General features: G+C 38.0%; 1 protein-coding gene across 1 annotated transcript in view; it reads left to right on the forward strand.

The window, feature by feature from the left end:
- LOC136866836 (U-scoloptoxin(16)-Ssd1a) overlaps positions 1–20,157 on the forward strand; it is a 49,263-nt gene that overhangs the window by 25,378 nt on the left and 3,728 nt on the right. Inside the window, exon 3 of the mRNA XM_067143940.2 lies at positions 10,862–10,994. Coding sequence (XP_067000041.1) covers positions 10,862–10,994 — 133 coding nt within the window. The remainder of the gene's footprint in view (positions 1–10,861; positions 10,995–20,157) is intronic.

The raw sequence follows: 20,157 nt of genomic DNA on the forward strand, positions 1-20,157 counted from the left end.
GCACCTATCGATATGTGTTCACATCGACTATCGTACTAAACTTCTTCCGACAGAGTTTGCAAACATCGCATGTGTGCACGCTCCTCCACTGCTCATCGATCTGCGCGCGCATATCATGCTGATCCTTGCATTCCTCCCCCACCCGCACAACGTAGGTATAAATACGAGTGTAAGACAAAGCGTTTCTCGCTTGCCTTGTAAGAGGCGGCCGTGCCCTGCCCCAGGGCAATATTTTTTTTACACAGGAGACATGGCTATGGCGTTCGACCTCTAGGGAGAGAGAGAGAGAGAGAGCACATCTGTCACTCAACCGTCCCTTATTTTTGGTAAGGGGAGATAGGGGAAAGAGGACTACCTATTTAAGCCCCTACTCCCGGAAGTCAATAAAGCCTAATCTTTTAGTTAGATTGGCCTACTACGCCCACGTAATTAAAGATGACAGCTGTCACAAAAATCACGTGGAATTTCAATTTAGCGCGCCCACGTGCATAAGGTAGCAGCGATGAGGTTTAGTGCCATAAAGATGGCAGCACTGAGGTTAGCGATGCTGTCTTGTTTAAAGATAGCAGCTGTCACCTTGACAGCTGTCAAATGTCACGTGGAATGTTTTAAAACCGAGCTCGATAGCTTCAGTCGCTTAATTGCGGCCAGTATCCAGTATTCGGGAGATAGTGTGTTCGAGCCCCACTGTCGGCAGCCCTGAAGATGGTTTTCCATGGTTTCCCATTTTCACACCAGGCAAATGTTGGGGCTGTACCTAATAAAGGCCACGGCCGCTTCATTCCCACTCCTAGCTCCTTCCTGTCCCATTGTCGCCATAAGACCTGTCTGTGTCGGTGCGACGTAAAGCAAATAGCAAAAACAAAAACAAAATGTTTTAAATTGCCCGCCACCACGTGTATAATGTTGCAGCCATGAGGTTTAGTGCCATAAAGATGGCAGCACTGAGGTTAGCAATACTGTCTTGTTTAAAGATGGAGTTGACAGCTGTCAGAAAAGCACGTGGCTTTATTTACAAACAAAAGCACGTGGAATTCAAATTTCGCGCGCTGAATTCAAATGTTCCGCGGTGCTGAGTCAGCAGTCACGTGACCCGCTCCGCGGCCTCTGATTTCCTCGGGGGTTGAACTCTCTTTGCCCTACTACTTTCTCTCTATCTCGCATTAGATCTCTAACTTCATCATTTCCCAGGTTGCTCAATATGCCCTCGATATTTATTAATCCCATGACCCAGTCTAGCTATTTGTTCGTGGGTATATCCGATGTCGCCAAGGCCTTACTTCTCGTCATTCGTGTTGGGGAGCTAATCATTTCCTCTTCCAACCCCTTAGCTTCCTCAGATCTTGTCAACCCTTTTTTAGCCCAAATGCCTTTCAAATTTAGCGCTGGCTTACGTTTCTTTTCTTCTTTTCTCCCTGGGTTGTCTTGCACCCCAGGGACCACCTCCTTCTTCTTGAGTTGATTTCCTGGTCTGGTGATGCCTGGTTTCGAGTGCGGCGTCATCCAGTTCACTCTCCGTGCTTTGCTGATTGCCACACACAGCTGTTAACTCGGATCTACTGTCGTCACTCACTAGTCTGCTGGCCTTCCGTACAGTTGACACATCAGGGCAATGCTCCAGTTCGCGTAGTTGTCCAACAGTCCATATCACTTGAACAGCTGAAAATATCACATTCCTAGAACAGCGGTAAGGGGTCATTTTGACACTTCATAAGTAATACTCGGAAACGTTCAAAACAGAAAACACAAAAGAGGTGTATTTTCTTGTACTGTGTTTCCACAAACTTATTTAACACTCAAAAACCTGACATTAGTGTATGGTCCTTTAATATTACTCAAGGATACATGAATAATAATAAACAACTGCACCATGTTTCTATTTCTCTAGGGAGTTTTCACAAAACTAACCAATTGAACACCTTTTCTTAGTCAGTCGTTCACATTGCAACAATTATACATTTTCAGAAATACTAAGAAAATTTAGAATTCCCTAAGCAAATTTTGCACATACAACTTCTACATTTCATGCACATTCTTTGCACACTACTTTGAGACACTTACTGCAGGCATTGCTAGATTTGTAGCCTTTACACAGACCAACTTAGCACTACTTCTATTTTATAGATGGACATAGCCTCCTCTGCTGCTGCTTCTTGTTGTTGTTGCTGCCCTTCTTGTCCCGCCTTGTTATTTCACCAGCCAGCTGGAGGATGAATTTCTTCCACTTTATCTTCCTACCCGTTACTGGCTTGTAAATGACCCAAGCATTGAAAGCTGGTAGACCGGGCTGAGTGGCTCAGACGGTTGAGGCGCTGGCCTTCTGACACCAACTTGGCAGCTTCGATCCTGGCTCAGTTCGGTGGTATTTGAAGGTGCTCAAATACGTCAGCCTCACGTTAGATTTACTGGCACTTAAAAGAACTCCTGCGGGACTAAATTCCGGCACCACGGCGTCTCCGAAAACCGTAAAAGAGTAGTTAGTGGGACGTAAAGCAAATAGCATTAGTATTAGCTCAAGGATATTGAAAAGGATATGCACTGGCCACCTCCTGAATGCAGCCTTGGTGGTACATTTATGAGATATGTGGTCGACCACATACACGGCGTGTTTCGTGATGTTGTAGAAAGTTACTGTTTCCAGCTACTTTCTTCATTCTCTGCTCATCGTTATTTGAGCGTGCCATGTGCTGAGAAGAAGGACATTCTTCTTCATCCCTTGGTACACTTTCAAGATGCACTGTATGTTTCCAGTCTGTCGCAAGGTGGTTGTAGAGTATAATTCAGACTTGGACTGTTTCACCTCAGTAAGGATTTCGCGATGAATGGGGTTGATTATTACCCCCAACGAAGTTTTTTTTCCTCTTGGAGTTTCTTAGCAAGTTGGAGAGATGTTATGATGCTGTCTGCCGTCATGTTTCCTCCTTGGTTTAGTAACGGCTCCACGAGGCGAAGTACGACGTACTCTTCCAATGGCCACTTATCAGGATGCGCGTCAACTTTACCAAGGTATGGAAAGACATCGCACCGAGCTCGATAGCTGCAGTCGCTTAAGTGCGGCCAGTATCCAGTATTCGGGAGATAGTAGGTTCGAACCCCACTGTCGGCAGCCCTGAAAATGGGTTTCCGTGGTTTCCCCATTTTCACACCAGGCAAATGCTGGGGCTGTACCGTACCTTAATTAAGGCCACGGCCACTTCCTTCCCATTCCTACGCCTTCCCTGTCCCATCGTCGCCATAAGACCTGTGTCGGTGCGACGTAAAGCAAGTAGCAAAAAAAAAAGACATCCCAGATGTATTTTGAGTCCACATTTGTCGAACGTGTTTGTCATAAATTGGATAAATCCACAATTGGTTTTGCTGGGAAGTAACTGTTCATCGATTGTAATATTTCCTCTTGGGTGGTAACAGTGAAGGCAATTTTCCATGAATTTATTCCAGATTAATCCCGCTAACTGGAACACTCATCTGACAGAAAGAGCTCAACAATACTAAAAATCCAGACCGGGTACGCACTGTATTTTAACAATGCAAATTGCTGCGTTGTAATAAAGAATTGTACAGGTGTCAAAATGACCCTTACTGCTGTCAAGGGAATGTCATATCAAAAATCTGTGAAAATGTAAATATTTTTCTGGATGCGATACATGTACCATGAACAGGACGAAAAACGATGTAAAGTCAAGATATTTGAAGAGAAATGATATAACAACGCACACATTATTAAAGAAAAATTCAAGGCGAGTGTCATTTTGACCCCTTCCGATGTTCTAGTGATATCCTGTTCCAAGACTCGCCCGATATTATAAACCTGTTTTCACGGATAAATGCTTTTAGCCTCGAATGCAGCGACTTCCCTTGATGAAATCGTAATGTTTGCATATTTTCCATTTCTTCTTGATCCAATTCTTTTTTAATCCATATTTTTGTGCCCTTCAAGCTCTTCGAACTTTGCAAACATTTTTGAGCCTTCAAACTCGATACCATGCATACTTTCACTGGTCTTCGTCCCATATTCCTCCCTAATCGAAAGGCATTATCGATATCACTCTCATTACACTCGACCTTCAGGTTCTCTGTGATTAAGGAAAGTATTCTGTCTAACATATCATTAAACTTTTCTTTTTCTGTTTCTACCAGCCCGTAGATTATTATGTTTCCCTTCCTATCTTCCTTCACTCGTATCTTTTCCTTTTCTTCAAGGTTCCTTAGTCTTTCTTCTAGATCCAGGACTTTTATCCTCATTTCATCTATCTCGTTTTTGTTCTGCAGTACGCTCTGTTTGATATCCTTAAGTTCTGTTTGTATGAAGGTCTTCAAATCCTTGAACTCATTTTTTTGTTACATTAACATTTCCTTTGTCTTCTCCGCTTGACATTCTTGCATGACCTCCTTCAGCTTTTCAATATCTTCACATGGCAGCCCAGGGCCCGGATTTAGCTCCACTCCACCGATCACTAGTAGCACCATCATGCGATACTTTTCACCATTTGAGATGATTTCACTTTCCATCTTCCCTGCCATCTGCCTATACCACACCTGTATTGATCAATTGCAACTCCCATGTTAGCACACTCCTATACTTTTCACGAGCTCAGCACACCACGTCCTTTCACTTCGCAAGCTGAATTGCAACTGATGAACAGGGGTTACAAAGGGGGTGAATTTTTTAAATGAGTATATTTACAGTATATTTAAAAAACGTGACACGTTACAGACGTGATATTTGGTATTTGGAACCTCCTGTACAAGTAGTGGAATAAGCATATTTTTTTCGGAAAATCCACGTAAAGGGAAACGAAAAGTGGGTGAATATATAAAATAAGCGTATCTTCAGTATATCGCAAAAAATTAACATAATACAGGCATTAAAACTGGTATTTTTAATCTCTTTTAAAATAATCAAGTCTTTTTCTGTTTTCGGAAACCACTTAAGGGGGGTAAAAAGGACTGAAAAGGTGTTGAATTATTTTTATTAGGATATTTATGTCTCAAAAACTGAAGATGTGAAGACGTGAAAATTGGTATTGAGAATCTCGTTTATAAATAAAGAATCCCGTATTTTTCGTGTTCTGAAAATCCACTTAACTGGGTTGTGAAAAGGACTGAAAATGGCGTTGAATTATTGTATTGAGGATACTTATATCTCTAAACTGAAGATGTTACAGACATTTGTATTTGTAATCTTCTCTAAAAATAAAGGAACGCGTATTTTTTTTGTAAAATCAACTTAAAGGAGGGGGTGGAAAGAAGTGAAGGAAGAATTGAATTATTTTATGAGGATACTTATATATCAAATACTGAAGATGTTACAGGCTTGAAAATTGGCACTGGAACCTCCTTTAAGAAAGGAAACACTTATTTTTAGGAAAATCCACTCAAGAGAGGGGATGAAAGAATTGAAAAATGAGTTGAATTCTTTGTGTGATGATACTTATATCTCAGAAACTAAAGATGTAACAGACATGAAATTTGTTGTATGGAATATCCTCTAAAATAAAGAAACACGTATTGCGGGGGGGGGGGAAATCAACTTAAGAGGGTTGAAAACGGAGTTGAATTATTTTTAGGAGGATACTTATATCTCAAAAACTGAATATGGCACAGACGTGAAATTTGGTACTGGAATCTCCTTTTAAAAGAAAGAAACACGTATACTTTTGTTTTCGGAAGATCCACTTAAGGAGGAGGGTGAAAAGAAGTGAAAAACGAGTTGAACTATATATATAAGGATTCATACTGTATATCTCAAAAAGTAAAGATGTTAGAGAGATAAGGATTGGTATTTGGAATCTTCTTTCAAAATAGTGGAACACATATTTTTTTTTTTGTTTTCGGAAAAACATTTGGGGTGGGGGTTGAAAAGAAGTGAAATAGGGTTTGAAATATTTTTTTGCTAGTTGTTTTAGGTCGCACCGACACAGATAGGTCGTATGGCGACGATGAGACAGGAAAGGGCTAAGAGTGGGAAGGAAGCGGCCGTGGCCTTAATTAAAGTACAGCCCCAGCATTTGCCTGGTGTGAAAATGGGAAACCATGGAAAACCATTTTCAGGGCTGCCGACAGTGGGGTTCGAACCTACTATCTCCCGAATACTGGATACTGGCCGCACTTAAGCGACTGCAGCTATCGAGCTCGGTTGAAATAATTTTATTATCATTTGTATATATAAGGTAATGCCTTGACGCCCGGACAAAACTACTCTACATAAACAAATGAAATTTTGCGGATGCATTGCTACTACATCGTAGGTATTCACTATGGAAGGATTTCAAAAAGTTTCCATTCTAATGGGATTAAAAGGGGGTAGAACCCTGGAAACCAAAATAATCATTACTCCAAAACCTTTTTCCGAACAAAATTGAAATATTACTCAATGATTGCTCCTTTAGTAACAAGGTGTTAAATAGCACAAATTTAGAAACAAAATTCAGCGGGGGTTAATATCCGAAAAGAAAATTGTTCCTTTCTCTGAAACTGTTTGACATACGATGTTGAAATGTCACCCTATAGTTCCTCCTGTACGCCTTAAATTTTAAATATAACGTGATCTTTAAATAATACACCCAAAAGTGGTTTCAGACGGGCGGCGGTGGGGGCGAGGAGCAGGTTGGTGACATAAATATTCGTTTCTCTCAAACCGTTTGGCATACGAGTTTAAAATTTCACATGACTGTTGCTCCCATATGTCTTAGGTTTTAAATAACAACAGATATTAAAACAATAAACCCTTACGGGATTTTGGTTCGGGGTGAAGACTTATGACAAAATTATTCATCCCTTCAGATGTAGTAGGTGTCAAATTTGATATAATTAAAATTATTTCACGTATATAATTATTGGGAGCATGTGGAAGTTGTTTGAAGTTCTAAAACCTTCACAACAGCCAAGGTTCTTGACCGGATTTCCGATTTCTCTTCATTATTGTCAAAAAATATATTTGTAAAACTCAAGGGTTTTACTGAAATAATCTTAAATTTAGTACGCGATTGAGGAACATCTTTTGAGACTATATAATATTAGTGGTACTTATATATTCTTACGCACGTCGAATGTCTAATTTTTAAAGTTTTAAACCTCTCAAATTCCTAATCAATTTTCACAAGCCTAATATATATAATAGGCGTAAATAGTAATGGAATTTTCATCTCGATTTTTATCAGAGGTTTTGAGTGAGGAATGATGATAAAAATAGGTCCTTTTATGAAACCGTTTGAATTACGAATTTAAAATTTCAAATGATATCCTAGGTGTTAAATAACAGAATTGTTTTCTTGATATTTGCTTTACGTCGCACCGACACAGATAGGTCTTATGGCGACGATGGGACAGGAAAGGCCTAGTAATGGGAAGGATGCGGCCGTGGGCTTAATTAAGATGCAGCCCCAGCACTTGCCTGGAGTGAAAAAGGGAAACCACGGAAGACCATCTTCAGGGCTGTCGACAGTGGGGTTCGAACCCACTATCTCCCGGGTGCGAGATCCCTAACCGCACGGCCAACTCTTCCGGCAACGGAAGTTTGAAACAAATTTAAGCCCTCAGAGAGTTGAACAAATATACTCATTCCTTCTTCTGAAACGGTTTAACGCACGCAGACAAAATTCCAAATAGCGGTATATACTTTAAATCCTGGGTAGGAAATATTTGTAAACGTACCGCCCCTAAAGTGTTAAATAGAGTAAGCTCCGGAAAATATATTATTCATCCCTCCAAAAACGTTTGATATACAAAGCTGTAATTTACTTCTTTTTATGTCCTAGGTGTAAAATATCGTATGCTTCAAAACATTTCTCCCCTAAGGTGTTTAGACGATGGTTGTATCTAAAACCCTAATATCAATTCTTCCGGAACAGTTTCAGGCACGCACTTAAAATTTTATATGAAGGGCGGCATTCTATATCCTAGAAGTTAATACATTCCATTCCATTACTGTTCGGCGTACAAAATGCAAATTTCACAGATTGCCCGCTTTTACGTCCTAGATGTTAAATAAGATAGAATTTCTCCCAAATCGTTTGACGTACGAACCAGAAAGATAACTCAACAAGACAGGGCAGAAAGGAAATGCTTTGACGTACAGTATGCTGACGCATGAGATGCCATCTACCGGAATAGGGAAAATATTACATAGCAGTAACAACATATGATGGGGGAAAGTAACAGTTCACAATTGATACAAGAGATTGTTATGAACGCGAAGTCTTCAGAACAGGCAAACGTACCATAAACTTATATGATGCGGTATTGAGACTCGCAAAAGTTGAATTTAGACTATTATTATTATTATTATTATTATTATTATTATTATTATTATTATTATTATTATTATTATTATTATTATTAATGTCCTGGACCCCGCAGCAAGATACAAGACTGCTATTTGGCGGTAAATTACATCTGCTGCCATTTCATTGGCGACAATGTGACCAGCACCATTGTCGCGCGCAGGCAAGTGCGCGGGATGGCTGGCGATACGAATGATATAGTTCCGTGCATTATTGGCCTTATTATAGAGGTGAACAATTGCACAGTCAATAATATTCCTATTGCTTATTTCAATGTGTTTAAATTTTTATTTATATGCCAGGAGAATCTACTGTAATCAAAATTTAATTTCTCCAAAGGAAAAGATGGCTCTCGAAAACGAACCCCGGAAAGATTAAAAATGATCGGTTTATGATCAGAATCAAGTACATTATGAACAGTAAAATTAATTTGTCTCAACTCCGTTTTCACCCTACCGCCGTTAAGTTGATTTCCCCCAGCCCCCTCCAAAATAATAGGCCTGTTTCTTTATGTTTAAAGGAGATTCAAAATACCAATGTTCACGTCTGTTACCTCAGTTTTGAGACGTAATTATCCCCTTTTCCGGAAAAAATACTTGTTTCTTTATCAGTAAAGGATATTCTAAATACCAATTATCACGACTGTAACATCTTCAGGTTTTGAGATATGTGTCCTCTTAAAAGGAATTCAACACCATTTCACCCCCGCCTCCCAATATGATTTTCCCCCCATAATGCGTATTTCTTTGTTTTTAAAAGAGATCTAAATACAAATATTCACGTCTGTAACAACTTTAGTTTTTATTTGATGCAAGTATCCTCAACAATTAATTCAATTATTTTTTCAATTCTTTCACCCCTTCCCCTTCATTAGATTTTCCGAAATCAAAGGAATACGTGTTTCTTTACTTTTAAAGCAGATTCAAAATATCAATTTTCACGTCTGCAACATCTTTCGTTTTTGAGATAATAGTATCTTCATACAAATAATTCAACTAATTCTTCAATTCTCCCTCTCTCCCCCCCCCCCCAAAGTGGATTTCTGGAAACAAAACATACGTATTTCTTTATTTTTAAAGATTCCAAATACCATATTTCACGTCTCTAACATCTTCAGTTTTTGAGATATCAGTATCCTAATCAAAAGAATTCAACCCCATTTTCAATCATTTTTACCCCAACCAAGTGATTTTTCCGAAAAAAACATGTTTTTTATTTTTAATAGAGATAAAAAATACCATTTTTCACTTCTGTAACATGTTAAGTTTTTGAGATATGCTGTAGACATGCTCATTTTAAAATTACAAACCCCTTTTTAGTTCCCGTTAAGTGGAGTTTCCGAAAACAAATAACCCATGCTTCTTTACTTTTACGGGAGTTTACAAATACCAGTTTTTACGTCTGTAACGTTTTACGTTTCTGAGATATACTGTAGATATAGTCTTTCTAAAAAATTACCCCATTTGTCCCCCCTGTTTAATCCCCATTAATTGGATTTTCCATAAACAATAAATACATGTTTCTTTATTTTTAAAGGAGATTCCAAATACTAATTTTCAGGTCTGTAATATCTTCAGTTTCTGAGATATAAGTAACCCTCATGAAAGGCATTCAACCCCTTTTTCACCCCTCCGAGTGGGATTTTGCGAAAACGAAAAAACACGTGTTTCTTTTTTAAAAAAAGGAGAGTCTTAATAGCAATGTTTACATATGTGAACTTTTAACGTTTTGAGATATAGATACTCTCATTTTAAAAATTCTCCCCTTTTTCACCCCCTTAGCGATGGAATATACCCAAAAAGCCTCCCTTAGCGAGCAACGACATTGTAATATAAATATATCCTCAAAATTTCAATTTTTATGTCCAGTAGTCTTGGTTCGGCGATGATGAATGTGTCAGTCAGTCAGAACATGTTCTTTTATGTATATATATATATATATACACAGAGATAGAGAGAAGATTTTTAATACTTGTACACGAAACTTAAAGTTGTACTGAATGTTTTTGCTTAATTAGTCAATTAAATCAGATGTATACTTTCTTCAAAATACAAATTCATTTTGTATATCTAATTTAGAGGGACCCTTATACCTCGTGTTTCCCACAATACAGCGGCGCTAATCGGCAATAAAACAGATATATTATTAATTGTCCTTGAGAGTGAGTCTAACAAGCAGAATGATACTGTCTGTGATACTGATGATGTTGATTATTGTTTAAGGGGAAATACAAGATATTTAACCCGGCCTTCTGAAGAATGAAAATATCGGCATAAATGGAAGGGAAGGTTCATAAAATGGCGAAGAAGTGAAAGACTCCCTACGCCTTACAAATTTTGCACCGTTGTTCTTTTGTCCAAGTGAGAACGGATAGGAAAGTTGCAATTGAGAAACAGACACGGGTAGGTGGAAGTAATATCACATCAAACTAGGGGCCCCAGTGATCGCCACTTCACACAACTGAGTTAAGTGCCTCTGGGAATGGCACTGTATTTTCTATGAAGTTACAAGGTCTTTACTCCGTGGAAGAATGTTGTTAGTAAATTAAAATAGTACTGATAATGCTGCTTGTTTTACAGGTTATCCCGGACACTGCATTGATCCTGATGTACGAAATCCAATTCCGTTCGGCACCAAACACTATGAACCAGGCCAGTGCATGCTCAGAAACTGCTTTGGAAATGAGACAGGGTTCATCATCGAGTATGAAGCGTAAGTACCAGTGTAGTATATGTTCTAGGCTAAAATAGTTCCTACGGGAATGACACATTGATTTCATCTAAACTGAAGCATTTTCATCCCTATGTGTGTGCGATTCATCTTTTGTTCACTTCCTTTGTTAAGTTTGTCATTGCTGTGGTTCAAACTTCGTGCAGCAATTTTCCGCTTATTTTTGCAATTATATTCATCTCTCCCATCGACCTACCTTCCTCGTCCCGATTTCCTATTTTTATTTCATTTTGACTTCTCCTTTTTTACACGGCTATGTTTTTGAGCTGAAATCTTTTTGGAGTTAACGTCATCAATTTAGCGTAGACAGTAAACCGACACCGAGGTAACCAGACAACCAGTGTGCGTCATCCATCTATACTTTCCTCACGTTTTTACCGTGTGCCAGAACTCCGCCTTCTATATATAGCAGGTACAAATGGCACCATGTTTTAAGCGCGTTTCCGCTGTTTTCAGCTGGCATTTCGTCCAGGCAAGACCAGCTACAATACCTAGACCTCATGGCGGGTTTCGATTAGTGCCAATATGGTGGCGAGTGTGGGCCATGCATAGTTTCATGTGATCGTGAATACCAGTTTAAAGTAATCATTGTATAATAAGCATTTATAGTCTACTTGTGATCGTAGTTCATGATCTTCAAAACTGATGAAGAAAAGTGGCGTATCCTGGAATCTCCACTGAGGCATGCAACTAGTAACCATGCAGTTAACACAATGTATTAAGTAACTTTCAATTCTACTCACCCTAATTACATGTAGGTGAATTCGAGCCGAACAGCTTTACTGTAAGTTTCTGGATTGAACGTGCGTACACAATTCTTGTTTTATGTTTTTAAATTTACGAGAGAAGGTAGAGGTCTCCCGGCTTTAACTATTTGAATCTTTTCATCAAACGAACGGCCAGTAAATGGCTTTTCAAACTGATTTACAATTATATTCGTTTTAGACTCATCCATCGTTAATACCACATGTGCGCAAAATCTAATAAAACACCGAAAACGACGAATAGCACAGGAACAGCACACACAGAATGAACTCACTAATCAGAAAAACACACAATGAATTAACTCACTAGTTAGCCACAACTCAAGCACTGGAGGTAAGTCACCCCAGTGGCATTGGTCAGTTTCGTCACGTTGGGTTCTCGCTGGGGGTAATCTGTGGGTCCCGTTCGCTGTAAACTTATACATGCCGACTTTCTCCAAGTTGCTAACAGATGGCAGAGGGTAGCACTAGTATGGGGTGACAAATTCTGACCAAGTTTCAATTACAGCGACATCTTTCGGAGGGTTTCAGAACTACGTCTGCCACCGAATGTAATTTTAAGATTGATGCCTTACATCCTTAACTCCTCCATTTGCTGTCTCTTTCTTTCTAGAGTGGAATAGACGGCGAGACTACACCAGCACCACACGTAGTCAAGCAACGGAACTAGTACAGTTGCGCGGGCCTTTTGAACGTCTGAGAGATGAAATCGTTAATATTTGACTTCAAAAAACCTAAAATCCTAAAATCGTACGTCAGACAGTTCTTTGTGTTATCATAACGCATGCAATGAATGCCTTGCATTCAAGGGGAATATGCCCCTGATGAAGAAGTATTTCAGTCCCTAGGTGCTTTTACGTGAAAGCATAAATTCCTGCAGTTTAATTGTTTCGCTTGTACGTAGTAACTATAGGTTAAGTTGTTTTTATTGTTGGTGCTATTTTAGAATATAGTGTACATACAGTATATAGGTTAACGTGGATCGACCGTATTGTGTACCTCGCTGTAAGTACAATTAAGTAAATTCTTTGGGTATTTCTGCCCTCACAGAAGGATAAAATCTCCCAACGGGAATGGATTCGGATTTTACTGTAAATAATAAAACTGTCGTGCGCATGAAACATGTTGACTCTACATTTATTGTCCGCAAAGATTTATTTTCCGTTTAGAATACGAACTCAATTTTCAACGCTACGAAACATCTTAAACTATCTTAAACTATCCAACGATATTCCACAATCTTCCTTCGCATAACAACATTAATGTACCTTACAGAGCGTGAACAGGAATTGTCACGGGGAGAGAGAAGAGTTTAAAAGTTGGTGTTGTAAAAGAATGATAACACCGATAAACAAATTCAAACGTTTTGCTTCTTTGAACAAAAATAGGGGATTATTTATCATTCGACACCTCTGAACCCAAGCCTGAAAGTAGAAATACAGTATCACATTTTGTTTTCACCGGAGTTTAAATTTTTAAATAAAAATTTACTTTCCTTTATAATAAAGCATCGAAATTTAAAATGATTTTTGTTCGTTTGCTCATGAAAAATGATATAAGTATTTCGTCGCCATAAGACCTACCTGTGTCGGTGCGACGTAAAGCCCCTAGCAAAAAAAAAAGATATAAGTATTGAAAAGAATAACTAAGCAATATATATTGACTGTTCAATGAAGACATTTCATGAAAATAAAGGAGGAAAACACACTTTTACTCACAATTTCAAAATTTCTTTCTTGAACTCTTTCGTTTTTGACTGCCACCAGAAACTTCTTCCCTGAGTCTCCAACAGTAGTTTACTAACATATTCTGCACCGATTTTCCTGCATATCGTTTCTCCATGACAGAAATATCCTGGTGAAATCTCTCGCCGCATTTGTCACTAACCGTGCCCAAGTTAGGATGGGAAAAGTCCGAATGCGGATGTAAAAGGTGAATTTTCAAGGACATATTGCATCCCATGCAATAACACTTCAACAAGTTCTTAATAAGTTCCTTATAGTTGTCAGCTTTCAGATTTCCAAGATAATTACGACATACTTCTTTCTTCTTTTCCTGTTAACAATTTCACAAAGTTGTCATCATGAATGATCTCGCGGATTTGCGGCTCAATGAATATGCCTTATTTTAACTTACTATCACAGAGTTTAGGAATTTTTCTCGACTACCCAAAACAGTGTTTGTCCAAAGCCTTTATACGCAACGGTGGTAAGAAAATCGTGTCTTTGTCAAGTAAAGAGTGACTCTTAACACTCTTTTCTCCAGGAATTAAGTTTTTTCGTATGGGCCAATCCACAATGTTATATTGCCTGGCTGTCTCATTCGCAAAGAAATCGATAAAATTTTGGAAACCCAGACTGCATGCCTAACAGTAAATATACCAATAATTTGCAGGCCTCCACGTACGTATCTGCCAACCTTAATAGTCATCCTGATGAATATACGGTATATTGCCATTATGTAAAAATACTACTTGTAAACTATTCTTAGATGTATCTAAAAAAATGTTCTGCGCTCGTTTGGGTTGTGACTCCTTCCAAGTTCTTGCAGAAGGTCATCTTAACTCATTGCTAACAGAAAAAAAGTGTCAATGATTGTTGGCGTTTCCGATATGACACCATCTTGCAACAAATTCCACCCTTGAAGACGAAAAACCTAATAATTCCGCTTGAATTTCAGGAATGTGGAGGTCTCTGACTAGATCATTCACTTTGGATTGGGAAATAACGTGAGGTATATTTGGATCAGGACAATTTGGGTAGGTGTTTGAATATGAGGGTCCAGGTTCATCATCTGGAGAACCACTGCTTGGTTCTATTTCATCCAATATCCATTTTTTACGAGACTCAGGAATTGGTATAAAATGATGACTTATAGGTTTCTTGGCTGAAGCAACATCAGGACAAAATATAGAATGTTTTGATATAAAACCATATCCCACTATGATTGTTAAACAGAATTAACAATCCGTAGTTGATCCATATTACAGGGTTTCCAAAGGTCGTTAAAACGTTCGTGTTCATTTACTAGGAACCAAGCACTAAGCCAGGTGCGGAGCCGGGTGCGATGACCTGAAACCATAAAACTACAAATGTGGGTGCTCTGCAAGCAGTTTAGGCAATACAGGTAAACGGATGCGATGTTCGTTATCAGCACATCTGAATACATAAGGATCACTTAATTTTATTTAGAGGAGTATTTCATTGTTTAACAGTGTAATTTTCAGACTTTCACTGCAAAAATGGGGAGATGATAGTGTTCTCAAGACCTACTGTATACATGCCATCGATATCAGTAAGCTTTAGAATGACGAGTGACCTAGAAGCGGAATAAGCGTATTTCTAAAATATTGTGCTTTACTAGCAGAAATATTAGTTATTAGGATGTGAAGGACGAGACGACCTGAAGTGTGACGGATGGAGCGCATTTGAAAGTCTAGTGATCCATCTTAATAGTTACGAAGAGGGTAGTAGTGAACTGAGCTACAGAGGATTTATTTTGGGGAGCTTTCTGAAAAAAAGACCCTATTTTTGTTTTATGTTGGCCTATGAATGAAGCCTTAACAATTCAAGTGATATATATACATGTGTGGTGCTTTTGACAAAAATAAGTGTGTAACATTTCTGGACAATATATTTACCAACAATTACACGAAGGTCTGAAAATAAAATAAACAATCTCCAAAGAAATTGCCGAGAAATTTCAATAGCAGGGGTTCAACAGGGAGAGTGATGAAGAAAATTGTGAGCAGAAGCAACACGTTAGGAAAGAGTTGGAACTCAGCAGCAAGGAAACTCACTGTGTTTCATTAACTGATGTTTATTTTCTGGAGACAACTACTTTTTTTTGGACGAGTAAAGAGTTAATTTGGTCATCTTGGATATTTTGATTAAAGTGGCGATGGTGATTTTTGTTTTAAGAGGAAGAACAGCTAGTAACCATCCTCAACGTTGGTCATGCTGTCATAGTGTTAATTACAAGACAACCGATTTTTTGTTTATTTATTGTTGTGTCGCTTTCTTCTGTAGTCCGTATTTATATTTTAAGTTTGTTAGGTATTGGTAACTTGATGCTTTAAAATCCACTCCCGGCATCTTACTCTCCTAGATAAAGTCCACTTAAAATTACCATTGCTCTTTCATATACCATACATTAAGTGTTTGAAAAGTGACGATGAACTTTTTCGCACTACAAAATTATTGTGAATATTATTAGCTTTGGTCCAGTACGGACGCCGTGGTTTTTCTGTATTGTGGTGTGAGTGTTGTAGTTGTTCTTGGTATAGGTCACAGCAAAGCCCCTTACATGTGGTAACATCACCGAACTCAGAAAATGTTCATAACACGTACCTTGGGAATATTTATGGTAATAAAGTAGTGTAGTAAATCGACGACCCTATTGTTGGACGTAAATTTCGATAGGTGGGTCTATCTTGTAACAAGGCATGGGTATGTTGTGTGCTGGAACATGTGTCATATTGTTGAACGTAGGTCATGATGCTCCATGGGCCTACTAAAGGGTAACAACAAAAGAATCTGTCTTCAGTCTCTCGTCTTTTAAGTCCAAGAAACATATACACGTTTCTATGCTTTTCGCCGTTGCGGAGAAATGTCCACATACTTGGTAGTAGTTTTACATCACAGGAATTCAGATAGGTATACAAGTTTACAGCTATAAGGCCCATGCCACACACTTAACTCACTTAGTTCTGACATTTCTTTCATGAATTCCATCTTTTCTCTTCCAAGAGTGTGATATCCTACTGTCATATAATGAGTTTAGAGGTGAATTATCCGGAGCATTCACAGTCAGAACAGGACTAAGACACGGTGATGTACTAGCAGCACTTTTGTTTAATTGTACTCTGGAATACCTGATGAGAGAATGGTATAAAGAGAATAACAAAAATATAAAAATAGGATACACTAAAGATGAAATTAACCTTAATTGCTTAGGATTTGCAGATGATCTGGCACTACTAGCTAATAACCTTAATGAAGCTCGGAATCAAATAACAACTCTCCAAACTACTGCTGGAAAAATAAAATTAACAATTTCATTTGAAAAAACTAAAATAATGGCAATAGGTCCCCTTTGAATAAGCAGTGTTCTGATATGTGAAAATGAAATAGAAATTGTAAAACAAATACCTTGGAGAAACTATAACATACAATTTAAATGAAAAAAATTTCTTAGACAGAGAGAACGAATAAATTATCCAAAGCCCAAAATGTAACCAGAAATACACGTAAAAAGAAATGCTTGTCAATAAATACAAAATTGAAAATTGCGACGGTAGTCTAACATGAAATAACTTATGGAGGTGAAACATTATTTAAACTAAAGCAAAAGAATAACATAAACAAAATTTTAAAAATAGAATGAAGAATAATAAGAACATGCATTAATAAGAAGTGCCAAAAAGAAGGAGAATGGAGTATCATCCCAAATGCAGCACTATATCAGGAAATAGAACCTATAACGGATTTCATAAGAAGATAATATCATTCTTTGGTCATCTGTTGAGAACACCTCAAGACAGGTTAATATGCAGAATTTTGGAAAAGGTTTGGAAACAATAACCTGGCTGGATAAAATAAATAAAAGAAGACATGAAAGAATTAGACATAACACTGGAGAATTTAAAGAATAAATCAAACAAAGTAAATAAATTGAAGAATAGTAAAATTAGATTCCTACTGAAATGTGATAAAAGAGAAACACCTAAAAAGGTATTTTCAGAAGAACGACAACGAAGATCAGATAAAATGAAGAAATACTGGAAGAACAGAAAAGAAAAATCATAAAATATCATAGAAGACCGGACAGAAATTGACCACAATGGTCCAATGCGGCCGTAAAAGCACAATATTATTATTATTAATAATAATAACAGCAGATGATCAAGTTCCGGTAATTGTATATGCGTTTTTAAATGGAAAAATATCTCACATCAATAAAATTTAAGCGAAGTTTCTTCATGCTCGTGACTTATTAACCACGACCAAATCATAATTCCTATGGAGACAATCTTAATATATCAAAACTAATGAGAAAATTGTGGGATAAGAGAAGTCCCGAAAGATTTTGCGCAGCTTACTCTCATTTCTACCACGAAAATAAATCGTGCTTTCCCAGGATCAGATGATCCTAAAACTGGAAAATGCCCACAGGAACGCAGCACAATTTGTTCTGGGTGTTTTCCGACAAAATATTGGGTAGTGTTAGGAAAATGCTGCAAACATTTGGCTTGACTAAGCGGTGTGTTCTGAGCAGTCAGAGGAAAGATATCATGGAATTAAATCAATATACAAATAAGGCTGAATGGATATTTGAAAGTAGAACGCATAGGTCTAATATAAAGTTGGAACTTCAAAGGAAAAGTTTCAGTAAATATTTATTTATAGCAATAGAAATTAAGGACTGAAATAATTCGCGAGGGGAGATGTTCGATACAGTTTTCTTTGAAAATAATCAATTGATAGGGAAACTCCGTGGGTGACAGACCTAAATGAGATCAGTGTTGATTGGTCTATTGACTGAGTGAAGACAATGAACATGTAATAGAACCTCCTTTCATAAACATTATATTATTACTGGAATAGGATGAGAAAGAAAAAATAGATTTTATAAATTTAGGTTGGGAACCGGTACAGAAAGATCAATCCCCTTGAGAAGAAGCGAGACAATAGTAATTGTTTAATTAATGTGGAATGTAAAGTCCAAAATTCATAGGAAACTTAAATTCTACAGGATGGGCAGAAGAGCAAACAATAAACTCTATAGGAATAAAACAGCGTTAAATGGAAGCCTTGTATGAGGTGTGTAAGACGAGGATCATACCTACTTAACAGCGATGTAGGAGAAGTTTCGCAAGGTTCCTTATCAGGCCCTAAAAGAAAGGTTTTATATCTTCCACGACGACTGGTCTCTGGCTAAATAGCCTTCAGGTATCTGGGTTACACGTGGTCTGCCTGACGACTTTTCAGAAACATCGGTTGGTAATTACGAGCGAGACGTTTTTTCTAATTATTGCACTGACATAAATAAGTCCTATATACAACAGAACACTAAGAATTCATCCTTTTCACTTTTTTTTCTATATTCGAGACCTATTAGGATTTGTCTGTTCCCGTCGTGTGAACGTGTCGTCAAACACACTGCCTCATTTAAAGCGTTCTCTATAGACATAAACATTACCTTCTATGGTCGTCGTTCCTACGAGGTGAAGAGCTGATGAGGTACCCACATACTAACGTACTGTCATTCATAGAAGTGTCTGTATATTGCCACCGTTATACAGCGAAACTGCTATCTGCCTTAAAGAGACGTTGAAGTACCAGAACTGTGCACTCAAAAAGGGCTCATTAACGTGTCAATAAATCTTACTCTTAATGGCTTAAATTCCGAGCGAATGCAACGGGAATCGATCCATAAAATATGAGCACATGTTTGATAGTGCAGATATTACAATCCCGATATATATACATATATATATATACTTTTATTTCGGAATTAATTTATTTCACATGTTAAATGTGAAAGCTAGAAGGTTTTCCGTACTGGATATTGTTTTTATATATGTGTAAAATATTTGGAAGTTCCGATCTAATTATAGAGACAGTAACCACAACACTGGAAAGTTGAATGAAGCGTTGACGTGCCTCGGGAATTTGGATGCCTATATAAGGGTGTGGCAGAAAACAGTTGGTCCTCTATCTTCTGTTAATGAGTGGATGTCGTCTACAGTCTATTAGTAATGGTGGATTATAAATTGATATCTCGAATGTGTTGTCGAACTACTCTACATGTTAGAAACCTACGGTCTGCTTTTACGGCCTAGGGATAAGAAGACTAGGGTTTCGCAAAGTGAAAGATATATTTAAAAGTGTTAAAAAAATCAATGTGTGACGGTATGGTTCGGTAATGGGGAAAGCACTGTATACGGGTCGGGGTGACAAGCATCGATGGTACAATCTCTGAGATTTGCGTATGGTTACATAAATTCATCGAAATGGTAGTAAATCGCCACCACCTTGAGTCGCTAAAGAAGGGAAGCCGTGTTTCCCCATGTATTTTTATTTCAGATTTAGCTTTTTTGTATTGCTCAAATACTAGCGGGAAAACTGTCAAGTGTTTTGTTTATTTGTGTACGGCAGATTAGTACGTTTCAAGTCAGTGTGGAAGAGTTATTTCAGGTATATATATTTGGTATAATTCCAATCCTTTTAGTCGTTTCCAGGCGAGGGTTGGGGAGGCTAGGTAAGGGCTGAGTCAGATGCACTAAAACACAGCTTCATGTATAAGTCCGAAGAGAAGCTTGTCTCCTTTAGTGTACATCCAGAAATCTTATACATTCCACCTGCTTTTATGTACCTTAT

This window comes from Anabrus simplex, chromosome 1, assembly GCF_040414725.1.
Source record: "Anabrus simplex isolate iqAnaSimp1 chromosome 1, ASM4041472v1, whole genome shotgun sequence".
Classification (NCBI taxonomy): domain Eukaryota; kingdom Metazoa; phylum Arthropoda; class Insecta; order Orthoptera; family Tettigoniidae; genus Anabrus; species Anabrus simplex.